At 37.5% G+C, this 27,677-nt stretch overlaps 1 protein-coding gene across 4 annotated transcripts in view; it reads right to left on the bottom strand.

Moving 5' to 3' along the window:
• Positions 1 to 27,677, bottom strand: part of Rbm27 (RNA binding motif protein 27) — a 64,132-nt gene that overhangs the window by 16,117 nt on the left and 20,338 nt on the right. The window contains exons 3-12 of one of the 4 annotated variants that reach the window (XM_042691963.1): positions 26,516 to 26,640; positions 21,686 to 21,777; positions 20,822 to 21,015; positions 19,883 to 20,146; positions 17,866 to 18,165; positions 15,192 to 15,326; positions 8,400 to 8,564; positions 3,994 to 4,143; positions 2,802 to 2,946; positions 1,778 to 1,931 (exon numbers count right to left, since the gene is read on the bottom strand). In XM_042691963.1, the coding sequence (XP_042547897.1) occupies positions 1,778 to 1,931; positions 2,802 to 2,946; positions 3,994 to 4,143; positions 8,400 to 8,564; positions 15,192 to 15,326; positions 17,866 to 18,165; positions 19,883 to 20,146; positions 20,822 to 21,015; positions 21,686 to 21,777; positions 26,516 to 26,640 (1,724 nt within the window). The remainder of the gene's footprint in view (positions 1 to 1,777; positions 1,932 to 2,801; positions 2,947 to 3,993; positions 4,144 to 8,399; positions 8,565 to 15,191; positions 15,327 to 17,865; positions 18,166 to 19,882; positions 20,147 to 20,821; positions 21,016 to 21,685; positions 21,778 to 26,515; positions 26,641 to 27,677) is intronic. The other 3 variants (XM_042691964.1, XM_042691965.1, XM_042691967.1) reach the window with 3 other exon arrangements.

Raw genomic sequence — 27,677 nt, 5'->3', positions numbered from 1 at the left:
TGGGGCCCTGTTTACAAAGGATTCACAGACAAACAATTCCCCCTTTCTCTCTCTCCATGTGAAGACACAGTGAAAAGCTGCTGCCTATCAGACAGGAAAAAAAGTCCCCACCTGGACCCAGTTGACCTGAACTTCTGTTTATTTCAGTCTATGACATTTGTTATAGCAGTCTGAGTAGTATTACAACTACCTACACTAAGCCATCTCCATTTAGCTGAATGTTATGAAGAAAAAAGATTTAGGCAAAATTTAGCAAAAAAAGGATGGAGGACATTTGGTATGACAGTTAACATCTTTTGTACATTTTTAATGTGTGAAGCATTTTAAAAAAGATAATGTGTGTATATATCCCTTCACATAAATATAAAAATTGAAGACAGGCACCCGTAGCTCATGCCTATAATCTTAGCTACTCAGGAGGCTTGAGATCTGAAGATCATGGTTCAAAACCAGCCTGGGCAAGAAAGTCCATGAGACTCTTATCTCCAATTAACCACCAGAAAACATGAAGTGGTGCAGTGGCTCAAGTCGTAGAGCGCTAACCTTGAGCTGAAGAGCTCAGGGACAGAGCCCAGGCCCCAAGTTCAAACCCTAATACCAGCAATCTCCCCACACACACACACATGAAAGAAAATAAGACAAAAAGGGGCCAGAGACCTGGCTCAAGTGGTAGAGCATTTGTCATGCAAAGGCCCCTGAATTAAGAAAATATATGGTATATATAAAACATATATAATATAAAAATATATAACATATATTTATTTATATAGAAAGAACACTTGTCCATGCAGTTGTATACACTGTAATCCTAGAACTCAGTAAGCTGAAGAATTGTGAGTTTGAGGTCATCTTGGACTATATAGTGAGACCCTGTCTCAAAAAAACAAAAACAAAAACAACCCACATTCTCCAGTAATACTTTCATAAACAAAATTACATGTTGGTTTGATAACCTGTATTGAAATAGTAAGACTAAAATTTCAACTTACACTAATTTTCAAGTACCCTTAATGACAGTCTAATACTCAACTACAAATTAACAAATTCAAATAGCTAAGTGGATGGCAAAACATAAAGCTATTTGATCTTGGACAATATATTACAATGCTTAAAATTTTCAAAGAATAGACCCAACACTACCAATCACTATTTCACCAGAGTATGGTGGTCAATGGACAAGATTATAATCTTAGAAATCACAAAAAATTTCAACCCCCTAGATAAGACACAAGTGTAGCTAGGGGAGAGAAAAAGTCACTTGTTCAAAAATAGAATTATGAAAAAACTCAAGAACCAATGCCAGGAGCTAGAGGTTCATGCCTATTATCCTAACTAATCAGGAGGCTGAGATCTGAAGACAGATGGGGCAGGAAATGTCTGTGAGACTCTTTATCTCCAATAAACCACTCAGAAAAAGCCAGAAGTAGCACAGTGGCTCAAGTAGTAAAGTATGAGCCTTGAGTAAAAGAAGCTCAGGGACAGTGTCTAAGCCCTGAGTTCAAGCCCAAGGACCACCAAAAACAATTTCTTTTTTAAATTCAGCAACTAGACCAGCATCTGCCAGGAATGAGCTATAGAAAAGAACCAAATGATTCACAAGAATAAATTTAACTTACCAATTCCATCATAAAGATGTATACAAAGATACAGAGTTTACAGCACTTAGCAGAGCTGATTAGAATTACAGCTGACTCATTTTAATTAAGATGAGCTGAAAGAAATACTTCCTAAGGTCCATAAAATGTATGGATTCTATCACTGATATAGTCACATTTACCTGGATATTAACAATAGTTCCAAATTTGCTGAAGTGTTCATTGAGCTTGGTAATGTTGTTCAATTCCTGAGGGATTTTTTTGACCTCTAATTTGGTGTTTGTATACTGATTCTTCCTCAAGAATCCTGGTTTACTCTGATTGTTATTCCCTTGCCTAGAAAAAATATTAATAGATGTTGGTTAATTCTCTTAACATCATGCTTAACCAAAAGAAACATTAACAAAGAAGTTTATGCTTTAGCATTTAAAAAAAATTATTGAGCAATTTTTATACCTTCTTTTAACAAAACAAGTGAAAGGGGAAAAAATACCTGAATAATGAAATGTTACAAAAGCAGAGATTATATTAACCATCATATTAGTCTTTGTACAACTACTTAATAAAAAAAATGGTAAGCCATGTTAAAAAAACTTAATGGTGGCACACACTGTAGCAGTGGTACTCACTAGACACTGATTAAAATGAACTTTACAACTTCTGTGGGGGGAGAGAAGGAGGGAAAAACTGGGAGTGAGGGGAAGGGTGACACGGTCCAAATAAGGAATGTACTACTTTTTACCTGACTTGTAACCCTTTGAAACAATTAAAAGCTTAAAAAAAAAACTTAAAAAAGAAAAATCTAATGGTAAAGCAAAAAGAAAACTTTTTTCTTCTTTTCTAACTAATTTCAAGCCTAAGACTTTTTTTTTTATTTTTATTTTTTGTCAGTACTTTTACTTAATAGGGCCTCCTGCTTGTTAGCAGGCACTCTACCACTTGAACCATTTCCCCAGGCCTTCAATAATTTTCAATATTGGGTTAGGTATACAAATATGTAGGTAAAATTACAAGTATCTACTCTGAAAACATATTGGCTTTTCAATTTTTAGAACATTCCAACAACGTTTGCTCAAATCACAATTTTAAGACAGTTTAAAAATCACTGACTAATAGCAACTGTAACAATTTTATAAAGAAAATACAAACAAAAAGAAAAAAGAAAAAAACACAAACTAAGCATTCCAAATCAACAAAGTATCTTACTTTCCCAGCCAAGGTTTCTTTGTCAGTGGTCCTTCCAAACCACTCATTGCTCTTTTCCGGCTATCAGGCTCAAGAACTACTCTGGTTATGTTGCTATTCATTGAAACAGGAACTGGAGGTTCAGTCTGGATGACAATATTAGCAGCTGTTAAAAACAAAAATTCACATTACTAAGTTTCATAAAGAACTTGAAATGATTAAAATACTTAATCCAAAAGCTAAAAAATACTGTGACTAGCACTCAACTACTAACATTTCCTTTTTTAGAAATTTCTAAGAGCAAGAAAATAAACAAATGCTTTTCTTTCATTTTAAAAAATAATAAAGTCAAAAAAAATCAAAGGCAACTCAATGTAATAGTCAACTAAAATACAGATCACCACTAGATGCAAAAAGAAAAAAACAAAACCAGTGGCCATGGAGCGCTAGCCTTGAGCAAAAGAGCTCAGGGACAGCACCCAGCATCCAGGCCCTGAGTTCAATTCCCACAATCAATTCCAAAAAAAAAAAAATTAAATAGCATTGTCTTTTTTTTTTTTTTTTTTGGTCCGTCATGGGGCTTAAACTCTGGGCTTAGGCACTGTCCCTGCGTTCTTCAGCTCAAGGTGAGCATTCTACCACTTGAGCCACAGCGCCACTTCCCGTTTTCTAGTGGTTTTTTCTGCCCGGGCTGGCTTTGAACCACGATCCTCAGATCTCAGCCTCCTAAGTAACTAGGATTACAGGTGTGAGCCACTGGTGCCTGGCTAGCATTGTCTTTTTAAAATAAGTATACTAGGGGGCTAAGAAGGTGGCTCAGTGGTAGAGCGCTTACCTTGCATGCCTGAGGCTCTGGGTTCGATTCCTCAGCACCACATAAGCAAAAAAAAGAAAGAAGCCGGAAGTGGCACTGTGGCTCAAGTGGTAGAGCACTAGACTTGAGCTGAACAGCTGAGGGACAGCACCCAGGCCCAGAGTTCAGGCCCCAAACCAGACCCAAAAATAAATAAATAAATAAAATAAAATAAGTATACTATACTTTAAAATTTGAGGGACAAAGCTATTAGGAACATTTGAGATGATAATAAAGTGCCCTTCAAAGTGTATAAGTCCCTCTAATTTCCTCAAATTAGGTCAGCAGTACAAATGCAGAAACTCTTATTACAACTGCTACACAACATTTACCATCAGAAAAAGGTCATGCCATTCTCACCTCTTGGATTTGCATCCATGTCTCCAGATGTTAGGCCAATCAGGTTAGGGCGCTGTGTCTGTGTTCTTGAAAAGAATTGTCTGTACTGTGATCTACCAGAACTGGTAATACTAGGAGCTTCTGGGTTATAGCCATCCGGTTCATAAGTATCTGAAGGAAAATAAAATACATACTAAATGAGACAGAGGTTAAAAAATATTTCTCATTTACTTTAAAATACTAATGATGCATATTCTTCAACAAATGTACTTACATCCATTTATATTTCATTTATGTTACAGTACAGTACTTTTGGAAGTAAAAGATTAAAAAAACAGCGCTGTCACAAACTGTATTAATTCCCAAATGCTTATGTATCTCAAAACTCATTGAGCCATTTCTGTCTTATACATTAATTAACTAATGAACTTTAATGCATATTTTTGAGATAAATCTTCATGTACACAAATGTTAGGTTTCAATTCCTGTACTTCTTTTTTTTTTTTTTTGGTGGTAATGGAATTTGAACTCATCCTACAAACACCTGAGGTATCCCCTCAGATCTTTTTGTTTTGTAATTTTTCAGATAGGGTCTCACTTGCCCAGAGCTGGCCATGGATCTCAATCCTCCTACCTCTGCCTTTCATGTAGCAGGTATTACATGCAGATGCCACATGTACACTTTTACAACAGGGTTTTACTAACTTTTTGCCTGAGCTGGTTTCAAACCACAATCCTTGGATTTTCACTCCTACATAGATGAAATTACAACTGTGAGCTACTGTGCCTGGCCTTCCTCATAACTTTCCTAATTAGGAAAAGAAAAAAAATGATCAATTATTCATTTGATTTATACTTTAAACTGGAAAGACAATAACTGGCTTCATATGTAAAACACATTTCAAAAAGAAGAATTTGGTCAGATAAAATTTACATTTATAGTTGTTATCCATCCCTCTTCTTCTTCATCATCATCATCATCATCTCATTATTATGCGTGTGCTAGTCCTGGGGCTTGAATTCAGGGACTGGGTGCTGTCCCTGAGCTCTCTTGTTCAAAGTTAGCACTACATTAAGCCACAGCTCCACTTCTGACTTTTTAATGGTTAATTGGAGGTAAGAGTCTGGCAGACTTTCCTTCCTGGGCTGTCTTGGAACTGGGAACACAGATCTCAACCTACCAAGTAGCTAGGATTATAAGTGTGAGCCACTGGAACCCACCTCATCAATTCATTTTTTAATTAATGTTTTCCCTATGTGTCTCATCAAAAGCCCATTTTAAAAATTCTAAGGCTAAGTGAACAATTATATTGGTGTTAAAAGCAATTCTAAAAGAAATTCTAAAAAAGAAAACCAAATGGCATTTATCCTCTTCACTCCATAAAAAGTAAAACTGCAAAGGTTAAGACTATAGTAGGGGCTGCAAAGGTGGCTTAGTGGTAGAATGCTTGCCTAACATGCATGAAGCCCTAGGTTCCAGTCTTCAGTACCACATAAACAGAAAAAGCCAGAAATGGCTCTGTGGCAAGTGGCAGAGCGTTCATCTTGAGCAAAAGAAGCTCAGGACAGTGCCCAGGCCCTGAGTTCAAGCCCCAGGACTCGCCAAAAAAAAAAAAAAAGACTATACTGATTTTCATAATTAGAATTTAGAAGTCCAGTCTTATTTTTTTTTTTGTAATGGAAAAATTCCTTGAGTAATCCACACCAAGTATAAGCTATAATACACATTTAATTCTTTATTAAAGTCACTTCTGTGATTCAGAGTAAGATCAGCAATGATCCCTACAGTGAGCGTCCTAAAACTCTAAAGGCAGTGAATGGAAGTAATAAGCACTACTAGGATTCAGAAGTTTCTAATGCAAATTTCTCACTCTCAACACTCTTAGAGAAAACCTTTCCTGTGAATACTGTATTCCCTAACTCCAGATCATCTGCAAATCCTCTCCTTTGACAAAGCATCAATAGACTAACCTGAGTCTAAACAATAAAACACCACTGAAATACAAGTGATTCTGAGACATCTAGTACTAGAACAAGAACAAGAACTGCTAGTCAGTATCCTTCTCACATTGCTCATACTTTTTTCCTTCTAGTTTTGAAAGCAGCACATGGCATCAATAGATTAAAACTGATTCCCTCTAATAAAATGTTAAACAATGTCCAAAGTTAGACATCAGGGTCATTTTTGTGCTAGTTTCCTCAGAGGAGGACATCTGGGAAAACTTCGTAAATTATTGTCACAATGATGTTCCTATTATAGAATTTGCTTTTCATTTTCAAAGCTTGTATTGAGCCAAAGCTGTTTGACAATGGTTGGTCAAGAAAACTGAATGACTCACTTCAATAGTTAGATGGCTACAATACAATTATGTGCTAAGAGAATTCTTTGAGCTTCACATTTAATTATTTCAGCTTCTGTTCTAATTTTCTTTTTAATTTTTGTTCAAGAAAAAGGTTCAAAAATAGTATTTAACTGTGAATATTCCCTATCAACAGAAACATAAATTGTAATGATAGCTTTAAAAAGCAAATCTCCGGCTGGGAAGGTGGTTCAGTGATAGATTGCTTGTCTTGCATGCATAAGGCCCTGGGTTTGAGTCCTCAGCACCACATAAGCAGAAAAAAAAAGCCAGAAGTGGTGCTATGGCTCAAGTGGTAAAACACTAGTCTTGAGCTGAAGAGCTGAGGGACAGTGCCCAGGCCCCGAGTTCAGGCCCCACAACAGACAAAAAAAAAAAAAAAAAAAGCAAATCTCATCTACTTGCTTCAATATATTTAAGAATTATATACTTTGAAGGTGATACATAAAATAATAGCTTCCATGGTTACAAATGCCAATTCTAAAACTTATATGCTATATGCACCAACCTACAAAATAACTGTTGATTCATCGTGTGTGTGTGTGCGCGCGCGCGTGCCGTAATCGCGTGCATGCGTGCACAAACCTGGGGCTTGAACTCAGGACCTGGGTACTATCCCTGATCTGTTTTGTTCAAGGATAACTTATGGAAAAAAAAAAAAAGGATAACTTATGTGCTATCACTTGAGCCACAGCTCCACTTCAGGCTTTTTGATGGGTAACTGAAGATAAGAATCTCAAAAACTTTCCTGCCTGGGCTGAATAAATTTGAACTGCAAGCATCTGACTTCAGGCTACTAAGTAGCTAGGATTATAGGCTTGAGTACTGGCACCAGCTGATTCCTTTAAAAGAAAAAACAATCAGCACAACGTAATAAAAAGTTTGGGGTTTTTGTTTGTTTTGCTTTGCCAGTCCTGGGGCTTGAATGTAGGGCCTCAGTGCTATCTCCCTGTGTCATTTGCTCAAGGCTAGCATTCTACTACTTAGGTCACAGCTCTACTTCCAGCTTTTGGGGGTATAGTTTATTCAGAGAGAAGAATCTCATGGACTTTCCTGCCCAGGATGGCTTTGAACCTTGATCGTCAGATCTCAGCAACCTCAGCAGCTAGGATTGCATATGTGAGCCATCAGCACCTGGCATAAAAAGTTTTAAGTTATAATTAGGTACTAGTAACATAAAAAGTTCCCACAGTTAGTTTGGTACCAATGGCTCACAAGTATAATCCTGCAGTTCAAAGCCAGCCAGTCAGAGAAGTTTTCAAGACTCCATCTCCAGAATAACTGATAAAAAGCAAGACTAGAACATTATCTAAACTGGTAGAATGTCGACTGAGCAAGCAAAAGCCATGCAAAGTCAGGCTGTGGTGGCACAAGCCTATAATCCCATCACAAAATCAGGAGGCTGAGGTAGCAGGACAGTAGCCTAAGCTACATAGGAAGACACTGTTTCAAAAAAAAGTCCTTCAGTTAATAATGATGAAGCGAAATCTAAAGTCAAAGTATAAAATGTCTCTAAGGAAAAGTAAGAATCTCCTAACACACTAACAAAGCACACCACCAATTTTCAAATTACACAGGCCAATAGGAGGAAAGAGTTTTCAAGAAATCACTATATTACATACATTACATCTATACCACAGGAGGTATGGGGGGCTTGTTTATCCAAAATGCAAACCAGATGTTTGTGTTTCATGTCAAAGAAAAATTAACCTCGTTTTTCTTCTAATATATAACTAATTAATTAGGAAACACTCAAGTAGATATTATCTTCCTACCTACCTGATTAGAAACTAGCTCAAGGAACTATGTGTGACTTTGTTACCGAGGCACTGAAAGTAAATATAGAGGACACCAGAGATGACAGACACACAGGAGGCCTAATCATACAGCAGCCACAAGGGACGAACCAAAGCAGAAGAACCAAAGCAGAAGAATAGAAACTAAAACTACCTACGAGCTTTAATGGGAATATGTGGCAGCAGATGAAAATGCCAGGTCAACTTCTTAGGCTGACCAGCTTATCATGCAAGACCAGTGAGGTGGATGGCCATCTATAGCAAAGCTTACCTGGGACCAGAGGGGTGGGGCTGGAGACTGAGGTATGATACCCAATGGAGGATCCCATGAGGTTGCGAGGTGGCACCAAACGAGCTGCCAACAGAGGAGGCGGTGTCCCCAACTGAAGTCGCTCAGATGCAGCAGCACCATGTTCACGAGAGTACATGGGCTGTCCTATAGAGGAAAGAATAGGAGGGCAACTAGGATTGAGAGTCACAAGCTTCTCTTAGACAATAAGCTAGTTCCTTAGACTTTGAGCCAAGAACAAAGAAATGACATGCACAGAAGTAGTAACTGAGAAAGATGACAATGAGATTCTTTCTAACTCAGAGGTTTAGACATGCAACTGCCAGACTGCATCAAGGTATAAAAAAGTAAGAATGAGCTAGCACTGTGTAATTTCCACCTCTTACAATGTAAAATAGAACAATTGTGTACTGACTTTATCCAAAGCTGAACAATCAACAATATCCAGCTAGAGGAAGGAACCCTTAGCTATTATTCACACAGAATTTAGTGTCCTCTGAGCTAGACACAAAGGCTGACACATGTAACCACACAAAACATGGGGCTCCCACATTTGGGACCAGAAAAACAAAAATCAAGAAATAAGAAAGAAAGCACAACAACTATGCCCTCACAGAGAATATGAAATAGTCAAAAGAAAAAAAAACAAGAATTTAAAATGTGTTGTCCCTGTGAGCAGATCAGTAGCAAAAAACAAAAAGGACAAAATCTAAATAGAGCAGCACTGGATATATGAAATTACACAGATATTAAGAAATAGGTTTTGAAAGAAAATACACTAAGGGTTTCTTTTTATGTACTAATACAAGAATATAGACACAATGATACCAAACTCTGCAGAACAGGGTTAGAAAAATACAAAGTATCAAGGAACAAAGCCATCCCTTGATCGGCTATTCCATAGTTTTTTAACTCCTGACAACCTTGTGTGAGACATATATCTTTCTTTATATCCAAAATCAGCCATTCACTACAACACATGACAGAGGGAATTTAGAATTTTTTTAGCACACGATATAATGTTAAGTTTTAAAATCCCTAAAGATTTTTAATGTACCTTAATAGGACAAGACACAAAAGCAATCACTTGGATTACTATTTTGTGGTGAGAATAAAGATTCAGCCATTATACTGCAAAAACAATTTAGCTTATCAGTGACCTGAAAATAGTTTAAGCATGGTCCATTGCAGAAAATCCTTATGAAGAATGATGGATAAGGAGAACGAAGTAGAAAGCTCAGGAGAAAAACGGAAGTACAACATCAGCCCATGGGACTACTTTAAATTTATGATATCCCACAGAATGTACCAAGTATATCAAATCAATAACTGTCTCAAAGTAAACAGAAACTAAAAGGCTAGTTTGCTCAATGTCAAATGGTGAAGATTCATATTGAAATGGGCAACATAACAACTAATGCAACATGAATCACAAGGGATGAAAGACTCTAGATAATACACAAGGACTAAATTAGATACCAATTCACTTTCTATTCATAAAGTCCATTGTCCACATAAACAAGTATGATGTATCCCACAGAAGTAAATGAGCAAATCTCACAGAAAAACAGTGTTTTAGTAATTTTTATGTGCTAATAATTGGAAAAGTTTTCTGAAGAATAAAGATTATGTGGATTCAAGCTAAAAAATAAACAATTACTCTCAACCTAAGACACAATCTACAGAATGCAGTATTTATATACTTCTATTACTTTTTGGCATATCCAGTATTTCTAGTCTGTTTCAAAGAAAACCAGTCATCAAATCAGGTATAAGGCAGAAAAGGAGACTTTTTAAAATAATTATGTATTGAGCTGGGCACTGTTAGCTCATGTCTGTAATCCAAGTTACTCAGATGCTGAGATCTAAGGATGCTGATTCAAAGCCAGCATGAGCAGCAAAGTTCCTTAGACTATTTTCTCCAGTTAACTACCAAAAAGCCTGAAGGGAAGCTGTGGCTCATGTGATAAGAGCACTAGTCTTGAGCAAAAAAGCTCAGGAACAGTGCCCAGGCCCTGAGCTCAAGCCCCAGAATTGACACACTCACACACAAAAGATCATGTGGTTCTTTGGTCTGCGGGGGGGGGGGGGGGGGGGGGGGGGGGGGTAGCTGGAATGGAGATTTCCGAAGTACACTAAATTGATGACTTTGAAACTGGATAAAATGTACTTCAGTAACCATCACACCCAGAGCAACATTCCCAACCCAAGATAATTGTTTAACAGACATATGATATCGCTGTCTTGCAAAATAATTTCAATTATACCTCATTATTTAAGTCACATTCAAAGGATCTTTGATGTTTTGACCCAACAACAACAAACGCCATGAGTTTTTCTAAATTATACCTTTTCATATTAGCTTTTAAATGGGATTACTGGGAAGCACATATATCTTACCTAACTTTCTTATTGTTTTACTGTTCAACTGTACTCTTCCAAAACAGTCTAAGTGAATGCTTTATTTTTTTACATTACTAGTCACTTTGTTATGACTGTTGGGTGGTAGGTTGAATAGTGATTGGTTGGTTGATTTTGAGACAGAGTTGCATGATGTTGCTATGTTGTCCAGGCTCACCTAAAATCTGGGTCCTCCTGCTTCAGCTTCAACTTTTCAAGTGCAGGTGAAAACTACATGCCCAGGTTAAATTATTAGTTTCTTTGTTAATTGTGTACCTGAAGCACTCTTCCCAATAGTAAAAAACATGCTGTAATTAGTTCTTAGTTTTCTAAAACAAGTTTCTTCTTCATCATTAGATTTTTTAATTCTTACAGAATGAAGCACTGCTGTTCTGTCTGCATATTCCCAGTACCTAGCACTAAGCAAATCCTTACCTCTCAAACTCCAGATTTCATTTACCACTTAATATATACCACTTAATAAATTCTTTTTTGAAAACAATTTTAATGGCAATAAAACATTCACAATTTAAAATCTTCCAACTTGTTAAATTATTACAATGAAAGCAAAGTTGTAATTTATATGTATCAAAAAACCTTGAACAATTTTAAGGGTTCTGCTTCTGTCTCAAAGACAGGATTTTTTTTAAGCTATCTTAAAATTGAATTGAAAGATATACAATGTTTAAAACAAACTATACTATACCTTCCAACATTTTTTGTTTAGTGTTTAGTTTGCTATACTCCTATGTTTTCAAATTTCTCTATATATTTTAGAATTAATTTTTAGGTTTTTAAGAAATGATGAAAATTCACAATTTGTTTGCATAAAACTGGGAACTGTCTAATGCATTTATTCTATAATTTTCTAAATATACAGGTGTCAAACAATTCTATATAAAAACATCGACAGAGCATATAAAACTCTAAGGTAGTAATAATGTCAATGGGAAGTTATCATGTTTTACTGATCATGGAATAAAAATGGGGGGAAATAGTGTATCATAAAACCAAATGTTACCCTTTATTCTGAGACTTTATTTTTTCTTTCTAAATTTGAAAAGATTCTAGCTACTTTCCTATACAGTCTTTACCATGACAAAAGAAGCAGTTGATGTTATTTGTCCCCAAACTTGTGTTACAAGTATCACCATTCTCTAAAACAAATGTTTGCAATTTTTAAATTCTAAGAGGAACTTAGATACTCTACAAAATATTCTTCCTTTTTAAAGGTAGGAGAATCATGGACTTCCTGCCATATGCAGTCTGACAGCTCATTCATTAGCTCCCTAGTGTCCAGCACAATGACTGACACAGTGTGCACTCAATAAATACTTGACAAATTAATGAATATTGTTAATTTATTAAATGAAATAAGGTGTAACTCTCAAATTTTTAAGAAATTAAAACCAAACTGCTTAGAGAGGGAGTTTCAATATTAAATTTGAACAATATAGACTGGTAATTTAAAACAAAATGGAGCCAGGTGCCAGTGGCTCACATAGGTAATCCTAGCTACTCAGAAGGCTGAGATCTTGAGGACTGCAGTTCAAAGCCAGTCCAAGCAGGAAAATCCATGGGATTTTTTTTTTTTGGCCAGTCTTGGGGCTTGAACTCAGGGCCTGGGCACTGTCCCTGCACTTCTTTTGTTCAAGGCTAGCACTCTACCACTTGAGCCACAGCATTACTTCTGGCTTTTTCTGCTTATGTGGTACTGAGGAATCAAACCCAGTGCTTCATGCATGCTAGTCAAGCACTCTACAACTAAGCCACATTCCCAGCCCATGAGACTCTTTATCTCCAATTTAACCGCCAGAAAACCGGAAGTGGTGCTGTGGGTCAACATGGCAGAGCATAGCCTTGAGCCAAAGCTCAGGGACAGCACCCAGGCCTTGAGTTCAAGCCCCCACAACAACAAAAAAAAAAGGAATAGTTATCATGACTCACAATAGTACATTTAGCAGTACAAAAAAAAATGTACTATCTACAACAGACTCTGAGATAAATAATCCAATTGTTCGTATTTGTAAGTCCAAAGGACATTGAGAAATAATATTAACAGCTAACTCAAGTAGAAACAGACGAAAGACTGACCACAAGCTGGTAATTGTTGGGGCTGAAGAATGGTTACATGGGACATCATTAAAATGGACACATTTGAGTTCATTATACTGTATTTTATGCATATTTAATATTTGCTTTAAAATAGTAAGACTATCAACAGAATAAACACACACCATGAAAAAGACTCATCTGAGGATTGAGCTGTAATGTTAAACATGAAACAAGGATACTTAAGATTTAAAGGTCAGCTGAACCTAAGATTCACATACTTAAAATCAGATATAAATATATACATAAACATACATAAATACATGTATATATTCATATATCTGTGGATACATATATGAATACCCATATGAATACATATATGAATACCCATGTGTTTAACATCATTATAAATCATTTGGTTATATGAGTTTAGAACACAGCAATAATGTTCCTCAAGTATTTAGAAGATTGGGCCTTGAAAGAGAAAGCACATGGGCAGTAGTGAAGAAGGAAAAACAAAGCTAAGTTACAACAGCAACACAGACAGAGTATAATTGGTCTGATCAGAAAAGGAGCATATTGGGAAGTAGTGTAAAAGAAGAAAAAAAAAAAAGGAAATTATCAATAATAGAGTGGCAAGCCAGAAGCAGGGACTCCTATCTGTAAACCTAGCTATTGGAAGGCGGAGATCAGATGGATAATGGTTGGAAGCAGAGAAGAGCAACAGTTCTTGAGACCACCAACTAATAACACTTGAGCATAGTAGCCACACCTGCTATCCCAGCTACCAAGGAAGCATAAAAATACAGAAAGATCACGGTCCATGCTGGTCTGGGCATAAGTATGAAATCCTATTTTAGAAAATAACTAAACAAGCAGAACTGGGGGCATTAGCACAAGTGCTAAAACACTTGCTCATCAAGTTGGAGAATCCAAGTTCAAAGCCAGTTATGGTTCAAAAGGAAATAATGTCTAGAAAGAAAGAATATGGATCAAGTTGTAGAATACGTACCTACCAAGACAAGGCCCTGAGTTCAAATCCTAGTACCATGAGAGAATCGGGGTTGAGAAGAATAAATCCACACATGAGTGGGCACGGGGACTCAAAAAATTAAGTTTAGTAGCATTATGTAGGAGAGCACCAAGAAAGTTGTAACCATTAGCCAAATGTAAGCTGATTCAATGGTAGATGAGGACAAAGGTTATAGAAGAAGTACAGAGAATAATTTCAAAGAAAAAGAGAAAGGATTTTTAATTAGTTATTTAGAAAACCTAAGCAGGGCTATGAGTACAGCTCAGAGAGAGCAGGTCTAACATTCTAAAAGCCTTGAGCTCCAACCCCCAACAGTGACAGCATACACAAGGAAAAAAAAAATCAATTGTGTAAAGGTTTGGATTCTAGATGATCTGGTGGGTCTTATTTCCACTGATAAGGACTGGGGAAGGTAGAGACTTAAGGAGAAGATGGCTTGATTGCAGAGATTAAAATTGGAAGAGAAAAGAATAACTACAATAATATAATATCTCATGAAATGAGATACTAGCTTATGAAATGCCAGACACTTTTTAGATGCTTTCTATTATGACTTCAAAATGCAAGTTAATTTATTCTTCAAAAGAACCTTATGAAGTAACATTTTTACTATCATTTTAAGAAAATGAATCTTCAAGGTCATAAAGTCCTTGTGAAGGAATTAGTAATGGGATCAGAATTTTTAACCTGGGCTCAACTAGTTTGCTTAGTTGCCTCTATTGACATGAAAGAGATGAAGAAAAGTATAGGAGGCAAAACAAACTGTTATGTACAAAACAAAGTGAAATGGTTCTGCAGAGAAAAGTCTCATAATCTGATATCTTTTTTTTTTTAACAACCAACTAATTTTTAAAAAATATTTTTGGAGAAAGGAAATTAAGAGTCAAGAAAGGCATTATTAGGCTATATATTATTGTTATATAGCCTAAATGTTACAATTTAAATGATGCCTTTTACCTTCAACATGGAAGTTAAATAATTACTAAGCATATTTTGTAATATATAACCCTTGGAAGACAGGCTAGAAATTTTAGAAATTCCAGAAGCTTCAAAAAAATTTCCTTTAGGAGAAAGTTTGCAACAGAGGAGACTCCTCCAAAACAGAAGCCTTCGCCTTTCTTTCTTCTATCACACAAAAGTAAAATATGGCTTTATAACCACATAGTAAATTGCTCTGTGGATACAAAGATCACACTCAATAATAGAAATTAATTTTCAAAGGGTAAAACTGGTATGACAAAGCCAGGTTTTTCTCCACCCTGGCAATTTTGAGGCAAGCATTTACTTACGTTCTGATACTGTGTAAAGGAGGTTCTGGGGTAGAGGAGGAGGTAGTCTTGCTCCAACTGGTGCAAGATTGGGCACTGAGCTTGTCCCAGGCTGGTCTCGGCTGTTTATCAAGTTTGACTGTGATATGGGCGGCCCTACACGTTACAGAAAGTAAGAGGAACAGAGTAAGTGTTTCCTTATAAAAATAATAACCTAGTAATTTAGATATCCATACTTAAAAGATATACTTGGAGCTAAGCATAATGGTGCACACCTGTAATCTTAGCTATAGTCAAGAGGCAGAAGCAGAGGGATCACAAGCTCAAGACTTGCTCTCCAGCATCATTATCTCAAAATCAAAATACAAGCAAAAGGGCTAGGAATAGCTCAAGTGGCAGACTACTTGCCTAGCATGCTTAAGGCCCTGGAGTTCAACCTCTAATACTGACCAAAAAAAAATTAAGTTCTATAGGGGCTTTGCATAGAAATAAGGTATTGAGATATACAAGTTTCAGCACTGTGAGTTGAAATAATAAATTAACATTCTTAGTTCTACAAGAGGCGAAATTAAGAGTGAAAAAAGCAGAACTGGCTGTCTCTGAAGTAACAGTAAATTTCTATTTCTTCATAAATTCAAACATGTTCAGTGTCTACCTGATCAGGTAAAAAATATGAAAAATAACAATGCAGAAATGGAAAGCCATGTGATGATGTAAATAGAGTAAAACCTGATAGCAAGGCTAGGAGCTAATGGCTCTCACCTAGAGCCCCACCCGGAAGTCAATGAGACCTTTGGCATTTTTTTTTTTTTGGGTCGGTCATGGGGCTTGAACTCTGGGTTTGGGCGCTGTCCCTCAGCTCTTCAGCTCAAGGTGAGCGCTCTACCGCTTAAGCCACAGCGCCACTTCCACTTTTTTTTATTTTGGACCAGTCGTGGGGCCTAAACTCTGGGCCTGCACACTGTCCCTCAGCTCTTCAGCTCAAGGCCAGCACTCTACCACTTGAGCCACAGCGCCACTTCTGGCTTTTTCTGCTTATGTGGTGCTGAGAAATCAAACCCAGGGCCTCATGCATGCAAGGCAAGCACTCTACCACAGAGCCACCTTCCCAGCCCATCCATGAGACTCTTATCTCCAATAAACTACTCAAAAAAAACTTTAAGTGGCCCTATGGCTCAAGTGATAAGAGTACACGCCTTCAGCTAAGAGCTGAGGGACAGCATCCAGGCCTACCAACTAAATAAATAAGTCTGATAGCAAGAATGGAGGTAGAAGTCTTTCAACTTGTCTGGTTCCTTAAAATTTTTCATCATAAGGAAGTGGCACTGTAGCTCAAGTGGTAGAGTGCTCGCCTTGAGCTGAAGAGCTGAGGAACAGTGCCCAGGCCCAGAGTTCAAGCTCCATGATCAACAAACAAACAAACAAAAAAAAAATCATAATAAAATATAAAGAAAATTACATTCTTGGGCATAACTTTCATACAAAAATATGTTCCTATCTTCCATTGTAAAAATTTCTCTATATAAAATACTTCTTGGGCTGGGAATATGGCTTAGTGGTTGAGTGCTTACTAGCATTCATGAAGCCCTGGGTCTAATTCCTCAGTACCACATAAACAGAAAAAGCCAGAAGTGGTGCTATGGCTCAAATGGTACAGTGCTAGCCTTGAGCAAAAGAAGCTCAGAGACAGTGCCCAAATCCTGAGTTTAAGCCCCAGTACTGGGGGGGGGGGGGGGGGAACACCCCAAAACTTTAGAGAAGGAAAATCTCTGCTTGAGTGTCACAATTACATTGTTTATACAATATAGATTGGGGGCATAACTCAATTAGTGTTTGCTTCACAAGCTCAAGGTCCTAGGTGCAATTCTCAATTCCATACCACAAGGGGGAAAAAAAGGAAAAAAAGGCCTCTCTCTCTCTCTCTGTGTTCCCATCTCCTGGGCGTCAAATAAATGCTCCTTTTTCCCTTTTTTATTTCTGCCTACTTTCTGCTTAGTACATAAATCCTTGCTAAATTAAAAAAATTAATGCTATTTTAGTACATTTTGTTGTTTTTGAAATTACTGGGGTTTGGACTCAGATCCTTGGGGTTTGAACTCAGAGCCTTATACTTAGTAGGGAGGTGCTCTGCCAATGAGCCATTCCTCCAGCCATTTTTTGCACTGGTTATTTTAAAACAGGATCTCACTTTTTGTTCAGGCCTACACCTGGACTGCATTCTATTTTAGGCTTCCCACTGTAGCTAGCTAGGCTGAAAGGTACAAATTACCTTGCCCTGTTAATGATTTAACTTTTTGTTTGTGCTAGCCTCAAACTGCCATCTTCCTATTCTCATATTCTCCACTAACTAGGATAATAGGTATGAATTACCACGCCTGGCTTCAATATTTTTGAAGGGATTTTTCTTTAAACACTGGGAAATTTCATTAAATTACTACAGGTATATTCTTACTCTGACATCTTAAAATGCTACCAACTAAATATAGCATAAACTACTACAGACAAAATTTATACTAGAGGTACTATAAATAACCCTATACAACAGTACTTTCAAAAAGAAAGAACATCTTAATTATGAGAATATGTCCCAAATTCCTCTACTGTTTTCCAAACACTTTAGAGAGTTACTATTCAAAAGAGACAAGATTCTTCTAAAAAGAATTAATCACCAAAGATTCAACCAACATACACTTACTTGGTATGGGAAGCACAACAGAAGGTGGAGGCTGACCATGTCCTTGAGGAACAGGAAGTCTCATATTGTGGCCAGGACCTGGGCCTGGGCCTGGGCCTGGGCCAGGGCCAGGCCCAGGACCAGGACCTGGGCCAGGGCCTGGCATTGGAGGCATTAACATTCCAGGAGGTGGTGGAGGAGGAAGCCCAGGAGGAGGGGGTGGGAAAGGAATCATACTTGGCAGAGCAACTTCATCAACAACTAGAGGATCATTTCCATGATCAAACTGACAAAGGTCACCAAGCACACAGAATCCTCTTTCTGTAAGAATAAAAGAAAGAAATCTTTTTATCTACTTAGAACAGAAAAATCTACTATTCTAATTTACAACTCTGTACATATACAGTGTGTTTAGAAAGATACACAAAAAGACTAGCAATGTGGCTTAGTGCTAGAGTACTTGCCTAGCATGCATGAAGCCCTGGGTTCAATTCCTCAGTACCACATAAAAAGCTGAAGGTGGCACTGTGGCTCAAGTGGTAGAGTGCTAACCTCGAGAAAAAGAAGCTCAGGGACAGTACCCAGGCCTTGAGTTCAAAAAAAAAGAAAAGAAAAGAAAAAAGAAAGATACACAAAAACAGAAAAAGTTAAGTTGGCCTTAGGAAAGAAAACTTAGCTAGGGAACTAGAGTAATAAGTTAACACTGGAATTACAACAGGACTTAATTCATTATTTAAAAATAAAAGGTAAGACCATAAGCGTTCTATAGTTACAGAAAAGAAATGAGGGACTGGGACTTAAGTTTAATGTTGAAGTGCTTGCCTTACAGGGTGAAACCTACATTTTGATTCCTAGCACTACGAAACACAAAAGTTATGACAGTTATGATTTGCTTAAAATCAAAGGTAAAAGTAGGTTAAAGTAAAAATGTTTTTAAAGAGGCTGAGATAGTAAGGCAATTGGTCAAATTCTTGCCTAGCAACCATGAGGCCCTGAGTTCAAACCCTATTGAAAAACATTGCCTATGAGTTAGAAACTGCTGAAACAAGGTTATGGGTATACTAGGAGTTATATTTGTCATAATGTGTGTGTGTCTGTGTGTGTGTATATATGCTTTTTTGTCATTATTTCCAAAGTAAAAAGTCAAAACACACATACTGATTCATTCAAATGCAAAGTCAGCACATCAAACCTGCAGGTTAAAAATGCTTAGATTCTCAGCACTTAAACACACTACATAAAGACAGTTTTATTCTAGTATCTATAATATTTCATGGTACATTCATAGTGTTGTGAGTACTAGATCTTTTGGGGGGGATGAGAGCAGGTAGTCAGTTGTGGGGCTTGAACTCAGGGCCTAGGTGCTATCCTTGAACTCTTTTGCTCAAGGCTAGCACTCTACCACTTGGAGGCACAGCACCACTTCCAGTTTTCTGGTGGTTAATTGGAGATAAGAGTCTCATGGCCTTTCCTGCCTAGGCTGGCTTTGAACTGCGATCCTTAGATCTCAGCCTCTGAGTAGCTAGGATTTCAGGTGTGAGACACAAGCACCAGACTATGTTAAGATTTTTTTGTTTTGCCAGTATTGGACATTGTACTTAAGGACTGTTGTTCATTCTCAGTGGTACTCATCACTTCAGCCATACCTCTAAGCCAAACTTAACTAAAATCTCAACTATTTTTACCTCAGCTGGCTTAAAAATGCAATCCTCCAGTTAGTCCCTTGAGTAGCTAGGATTACAGTGTTAGCCACTGGTGCTCAGCTTTATAGTACTTTAAGAAACAGTAACACACACACATACACGCACACACGCACGCACACGCACACGTGCACACACACATACACACAAAGAATCAAACATTCTTTTGACAAGACTAAACAGTAAATCAAACAAGTAACTAAGAATATGCCTCTCCATTCTCTTCTCCATTCACTCTTTTAAATAAAATTTGGACTACAATAAAAAAGATATGTGATATATACAACATTTGCTTTACTAGTTCTTTTGGGCACAATAAGAGAGAAGGAGATTTTTACCATCATAATCCCTGCATCGCCTCTTTGGTGGTGCATTTCGAGCAAAAGAATTGGAAGAGTTATGATTGTTATAGTAATTAGACCAACTCTCAGTTGTGTTTTCAGAATGGTGAGCAGGTGCAATCACAGTAACGGTGCTGGGAATAGACTGTGCCCCAGAAGAATACTGCTCCGAAGAGTTCGGGGGTGGAGCAGAGGCAGGCACATAGGAACTCTCCAAGTCATTTCTTTCACTCTTAAACTTTGATCTTTCCCTGTGCTCTGCTTTAGAAAGAAAATAAAAATAAGAAACAGAGATGACACTTTATATTCTCACAGTTTTTTCACACAATAGGAAAGATGAGAAAATTAAGCTTACTAAACTACCTGAATTTAAATTCCTCTTGGTAATATATTCTAAAAGCAAGAACATCAATATTCTGACACATCTTGAACTAATAATTTGTAGAAAATCCGGTTTTATAATATTAACATGAATTACACTTAAAAAATAAAAAGGCTCAGCTTCTTCACTTATATTTATCTAAAAACTAAATTCCAAACTGTTATTTTACAAGATCAGTGATTGGGATCCCAGCAATCTACTTATTTTCTTTTTAATTTTATAAACACAAGGCAATTACTTTTAAGAGGAAAAAAAAGCAAAATCTGGCAGCCTTCTTCCTCAAATGGTAGCTCTGAATCTACTATAGAAAATGACTTAAGTCTAGACATGTACTATACCTTATGAACAGGTCTTATTTTGAAAATCCAACTCCCCTCTAGCTCCAACCGAGTAATAGTATTGTCACTTACCAAAATCAATATTGTCTTTTTAGATAATTTCAGCTTTTATGTTGCTTAAGATTATTAAAAGGAGATTTATCTTTAATGGTATTTCTGTGTCCATGCGCTACAAGCAACTACAAAGCTTTTAGAGAAGACATTTTATGTACGCACCAACATTTCTATTTGGATCCCGGTCTTTGCTACGCCCTCTACTTCTGCTTCTACTTCGACTCAGACCTCGGCTCTTACTCCGGCTCTTACTCCTGCCTCTTCTCCAATCATACTTCTCCCGGTAGAGTTCATTTCGGTCGTAGTAACGGTCATAATCTCTCCACTTGCCATCTTCTCTTTTTTTCTCACGTGTCCTATAATACACAGATATAAAAGCCATATATAGGCTGTAGAAACAAAGTTTGTAAACAAATTCTAAGTATAAAGTACTCTCGATTCATCAAAATTCATTAACGTCTGTGCTTTGTAGAAAATTGTTAAGACCACCATGTAGTTATTCTAATCCATTAAAGAAAAAGGAAAAAATATTCCCACTTCAAGTACACTCAGGGAGAAATAGAAATGAAGGGGTGAACCCAAAGTACAAGAAGTGGGGGGAAGGGCTTGGGAATAGAAATTAGAACTGAAAAAGAAAAAAAGCTAAAAACAAAGTTTTTATAAACAAAGACCAGTTATTTTGATGACAGGTTGTTGAATCCACATACAGAGTGCCCATCAGTAATATAAAATGACAAGGACAATGCTAAGACAGAGCACCCCTAGCCAAATGGAACATTTCATTATTATTCTCTAAGGAGAATACTCCCACCCCTGAGCTCTTGGGGAAAACATATAATGATGATTGTTTATAAAAGGAATACAAAGTAAGGCACAAGTCAAAAGCCAAAAGGTAATATTCTCAGTTCTTACTGGATTTAGCAAGAAAGGAGTCAGTGCATACATTACTAATCATTTTAAAGCCCTTGTAAGGGCTACAAAAAAGAGAGTTATCAATTTCTCACTAATTAAAGGGTTATCACAAACCTCCGTTCTCCAGATTCTGAACGAGTCTTTGGGGGGCTAGGGTATTTCTTTTTTCTAGACTCTCGTTCCTCCTCTGCTGGTTCCTGAAATACCTATATGAAAATACTCATTAAAAATAAGAACAGTTCTTCCATAAATTACAAAGCACAGTTACCTGATAATCTTTCTAGCACAAGAGAGGAGAAATAAATGTAATGGCAGGCCTAAGTCAAATTATCCAAACAAAAGTAAAAAAGAGGCTCAAGGTCTGGGTACTGCTGGCCTTCCCCTTTAATCCTAGCTATTCAGGAGGTCGAGATCTGAGGATCTGGGTCCAAAGCCAGCCCAGGCAGGAAATTCTGTGAGATTCTCATCTCCAATTAAACACCAGAAAACCAGAAGTAGCACTGTGACTCAAAGTGATAGAGCACTAGCTATGAACAATAGCTTTGAGCAAAAGAGCTCAGGGACAGCACACAGGCCCTGAGTTCAAGCCCCAGGAATGACTAAAAAAAATTAAAAATTAAAATTAAAAAAGAGGCTCAGGAGCCAAGCACAGTAGCTTATGCCTATCTGGGAAATAGAGGGAGACAGAAAGATCATGGTTGAAGGTCAATCTGAGCAAAACAGTAAGATCCCATCTCAAAGAAAAAGCTAGAAGCTGGTCACCGGTGGCTCACACCTGTAATCCTAGCTACTCAGGAGGCTGAGATCTGAGGATCATGGTTCAAAGCCAGCCTGGACAGGAAAGTCCCTGAGACTCTTATCTCCAATAAACCACCAAAAACCAGGAGTGGCACTATGGCTCAAGTGGTAGAGTACTTGCCTTGAGCTGAAGAGCTGAGGGACAGCACTCAGGCCCAGAGTTCAAGCCCCACGCTGACCCCCCCCCCCCCCCCGCCAAAAAAAAGATGCCTAAAGTACAAAGGGCTGAAGGCATGGCTCAAGTAGGTTAGCATGTGCTAACCTACAAAGCATGAAGCCCTGAGTTTACACCCCAATTATCACTAAAAATAAATAAAAATAAATTTTCAAATTATGTCAACAGGCAGCTGGGTGTGGTGCACACATACACATGTAATCCCAGCACTCAGGAAGCTAAGAGAGGAAGATTACATATTTAAGGGCTACATAGTGGGGCTGGGAAGGTGGCTCAGTGATAGAGTGCTTCCCTTGCATGCATGAGGCCCTAGATTCAATTTCTCAGCACCACATAAGCAGAAAAAGCCAGAAGTGGTGCTATGCTCAAGTGGTAGAGTGCTAGCCTTGAGCTGAAGAGCTGAGGGAAAGTGTGCAGGCCCAGAGTTTAGGCCCCATGACCGAAGGGGGAAAAAAAAGGGGGGGGGGGGGGCTACATAGCAAGACCTTGCCTCAAAAAAGAAAAGAAAAATCTGGATGTGGTAGCATACAACTGTAAACCTCAGGAAGCAAATGCAGGCCATCTTGAGTTACACAGTGAGTTCTAGGCCAGCCTCAAAAATATCAAACTATAAAACAGATTACATTAATAAAAGAGAAAAGTAAAGTTTGGGAGCACATGCACAGGAGGTCCTGGTTTTGAGCACTAGTACCACAAATAAAGTTTGCAAGACCTAAGCAAATTCTCTAATAAGGCCAGGTACCAGTGGCTCACACCTAGAATCCTAGCTATTCAGGAGGCTGAGATATGAGGGTTTTTTTGTTTTGTTTTGTTTTTATTGGGTTGTTTTTGTTGTTGTTGTTGTTTTTTGCCAGTCCTAGGGCTTGAACTCAGGACCTGGGAGCTATCCCAGAGCTGCTTCTGCACAAGTCTAGTGCTCTACCACTTGAGCCACAGTGCCACTTCCAGCCTTTTCTGAGTAGCTTATTGATGAGAATCTCACCAACTTTCCTGCCCAAGCTGGCTTGGAACCACAATCCTCATATCTCAGCCTCCTGAACAGCTAGAATTTCAGGCATGAGCCACCAGTGTCTGTCTTGTGAGACTCTTCTCTCCAATTAACTACTAAAAAGTCAGGAGTACAACTATACTCAAGTGCTAGTCTTTAACACAAAAGTTCAGTCCCAAGCCCTGAGTGCGCACGCAAGCATATCCACACGCACACATCTCTAGTGAAAAGGCTTACTTATAAATACACAAATCAGAGGGGCGGGGATGTGGCCCAAGTGGTAGAGGACTCATTTAAAAAGCCTTTTTGAGGCCCTAAGTTTAAATCATATTATGACCAAAAATGAATTAATAAGTAAATAAACACACAAATCAGGACGTTGAGTGAATATAACAATTCAATATAAGAATAATTCAATAACAAAAACAATATAACAGGAAATAATTTAGTAAAATTTTAACAAAATTCTAACAACATAAAAGTAGTAACCACGATATGGCAATCATATGGTGCTAGCAAAATACTACACAATCATCAGATTGTATTGAAAAACCATCTAACAATTTACAAGAAATACAGAGGATGCATCAGTCCACTGGGGTTTAATCAGCTACACACAGGCAGTATAAAAAAAAATTTTAAAAAAACCTTCACCAAACAAATGACTCAGTTTCTTCACAAAACAAAATTTAAAGAATTTCAAAATTAAATTTAAGAAAGTTCCCATTCTTGATAAAGAAAAGAGGAATGAATGCAGTGTGCTTCAAAATCATAGCACAGGGCTAGAAGCAGGGCTCAAATGGAAGAGCATCTGCCTACCTGGCTAACATAAGTACAAGGCCTAAGTTCAAACCCATGTACCACAAAAAAAGAAGAAGAAAAAAAAAGGCTGAAGAGCTTAACAAAATCACAGCATATATCTTCTGTTGTTTTTCTACTGCCATCAATCCAAATTCTCTCACCTGGATTCCCATGTGGCCAATAATCTAATTATAAAACAACTTGGTAAAACAGCTCAGGATCATGGAGAAAAGTGACGGCTAGTCCTTATATCTGTCTCATACCCTGCTCAGTTTTCACTGTACCAATTTCTATATAGACCAGAAATTAAGAGACAATTAGTGCCAGGTACTGGTGGCTCACACCTGAAATCCTAGCTCTCAGGAGGGCTAAAACCTGAGGACCAACATTCAAAACCAACCCTGGGCAGAAAAGTCCAGAAGACTCTCCAATTTAAAAGATCTAGACTGAAGATGTGGCTCAAGTGGTAGAATGTCAATCATGAGTGAAAAGCCAAGCGAAATTGTAAGGTTCTTAGTTCAAGCCCCAATACAGGCAAAAAAACAATAACAGCAACATCAATAGAGAGATGATTAGCCAGATATGCTGTCACTCTAAACCCCATTCCTCCCTCATTGTCCAACACAATTACATTGAACCACTAAATTTATGCACTATCATATAACTAAGAAAGAAAATTCTTAAAAGTGTGGATATATAGAGAGAGCAAATGGACAAATCTTCAGTAATCCATAAAGGCAGATATTACATAGGTATTTTGGGTAATATTCACCTAATTTTGATATAAAGTTAAAATTCTTTCCAAATAATTTTTTAATGTTATTGTATCTTCAGAAACAAATGTTGGAGAAATAGTCCTACGTAACAGCTGACATTTAGTCCTTAGTATTGCTATTATCTTCCATGTTCCTGATGTTGAAGTAAGACAAGGAAGTAATCTGTTGTAGAGATGCTTTGTTAACACATGCAGCCTAATTACAGATTGCATGTTCATATCATGAACATCTATATACAAGAGAAATTACATCCCAAGCACTGGTAGTAATCCTGGCTACTTAGGAAGCTGACATCTGAGCGGCAATCCTGGGCAGGAGGATGGGAAAGTCTGTGAGACCCTTCTCTCCAATTAAACACCAAAAAAACTGGGAGTGGAGCTGTGGCTCAAGTGGTAGGGGGCTAGCCTTGAGCAAAGGGATAAACCCCCAGGCCCTGAGCTTCAAGCCCTAAGACTGGCACAAAAAAAAAGAAAGAAAGAGAGAGAAAGAAAGAAATATAGACAGAAAGAAACAAAGAAAGACAGAGAGAGAGAGAAAGAAAGAAAGAAAGAAAGAAAGAAAGAAAGGAAGGAAGGAAGGAAGGAAGGAAGGAAGGAAGGAAGGAAGGAAGGAAGGAAGGAAGGAAGGAAGAAAGACAGACAGACAGACAGACAAAAACAAAAACATTACAAATGAACATTGTTAAATTCCTATCTTGGTCCAAACAATTTAGGTTGCCACGTAAATCAGACTTTTAAACTTCAACATTCCAAAAATCATTTTCTCTTTCCAAATTGATACTAATATTGCACGCAAGTCAACTATTATTTAAAAACCATGTTTAGAAAGAGTACATGGTAGCCAGGTGCCAGTGGCTCACATCTTTAATCCTAGCTACTCAGGAGGCTGAGATCTGAGGATCATAGTTGAAAGCCATTCCAGGAAGGAAAATCTGTGAGACTATCTCCAATTAACTCCCAGAAAACTGGAAGTGGTGCTATGGCTCAAAATGGTAGAGCCCTTGAGAGCTCAAGGACAGCGTCCAGGCCCTGAATTCAAACCCCATGACCGACCTCCCCGCACCCCGAAAAAAAGGAGTAAATTGTTTCCTCCTATATATGAAAATCTGCTACATAATGAGCTGTGAAGTTGCATTAATACTTTACTTCCTATCAGGTTTCTAGTTCACCAAGTTTTCCTTTTCTAACAAGTCACTGGGTATCTCTTAATTCCTCAAAACCTATCTAAAAAATTTCCAAGTCTTCAGGCCCAAGGAATTTAGAAACCTGTTAGAAATCTGTTACATGTTCCAAACCCACAAATTTCAATCAACAGAAAAAGACTTCTAAAAAGCTCAAGTTCCAATTAAGAATAGTGATGACTGGATCTAAGAAGCTTCCTAAAGTAAGAGAAAATTTTTGTATTACCTCTTCTTTACTTTCTTCTTTTTCTTGGACTAGTGGTTTTGGCTCCGGCTTAACTGGCTCCAAAGGTGGAAGGTAGTTCTTAGTATAAAGGCTCTCAAATAGTTTGTCCACAAAACCTGAAGTTTCTAAGGAAAAGATATAATATTTAAGCATTAAACAAAAGCCCTAAATTTACAGTTAGCAAAGCTTTAGGAAAACAGGAACTCTTGCACATTGCTGGTGGGTTTTTCTCGAGAAAAGCTCCTTGTAAAATGAGAATTATCTTAAAGAAGAGAATCTCGATTTCAGGTTGTTGTTGTTAATCCTTCTGAAATAACTGCATATATGAAAGTGCTATATATATAAGATTAGTTATTGGCTTTGAAAGAGAAAAAGACTAGAAGCAACCAAATTTCCAAAAATAAGAAATTAGTAAAATAAACTATAGGATAATCATATAAGAGAATACAAAACATTTATAAAAAAGAATGAGTACTGATAATAATACCAGATCTCAAAGACAAAAGACAGTAATTTTATATGTTTAGCTGAAAAAAAAAACTCTGAAAGGGCCAGGCGCTGGTGGCACATGATGAAAATGATATAAAAAAGTAGTTTTGCATTTTAAAAGCTATTCTGTTTTGAAACTTTTTCAAATTAATGGAATCATAGAACCAGATAAACATACTAAAAGTATGCCAAAATATTTAAAGTGCTATTAAAATCCAATCTAAGTAATTATCACTGGTTTTGCCTAAGGAATAGCAAAACCATACTAAAAATCCAGATAAAGGGCTAGGCATGGTGGTATATGCTACTGTCTCCCAGCTACATAGGAGAACCAAGGTTTGAGGCTATCTCAGAAAAAATTAGCAAGACCTTATCTCAAAAACAAGCTAGAGGGCAGATGCTGGTGGCTCACACCTGTAATCCTAGCGATTCCGGAGGCTGAGATGTGAAGATTGCATTTCAAAGCCAAACCTGGCAGAGAAGTCCATGAGACTCTTTTCTTCAATAAACTAAAGAAAAAGCTGGAAGTAGTGCTATGGCTCAAGTGGTAGAGCCGTTAGCCTAGAACACAAAGAGGCTCAGAGACAGAGCCTACACCCTCAAGCCCCAGGACCAGAAAAAAAAACCTAGAGAACTGGAAACATGGCTCAAATAGTAGAGCACTAGCATGAAT

This window comes from Dipodomys spectabilis, unplaced genomic scaffold (genome assembly GCF_019054845.1).
Source record: "Dipodomys spectabilis isolate Male_0828 unplaced genomic scaffold, ASM1905484v1 ptg000147l, whole genome shotgun sequence".
Lineage (NCBI taxonomy): Eukaryota > Metazoa > Chordata > Mammalia > Rodentia > Heteromyidae > Dipodomys > Dipodomys spectabilis.
This window is presented reverse-complemented; position numbering and strand designations above follow the sequence as displayed.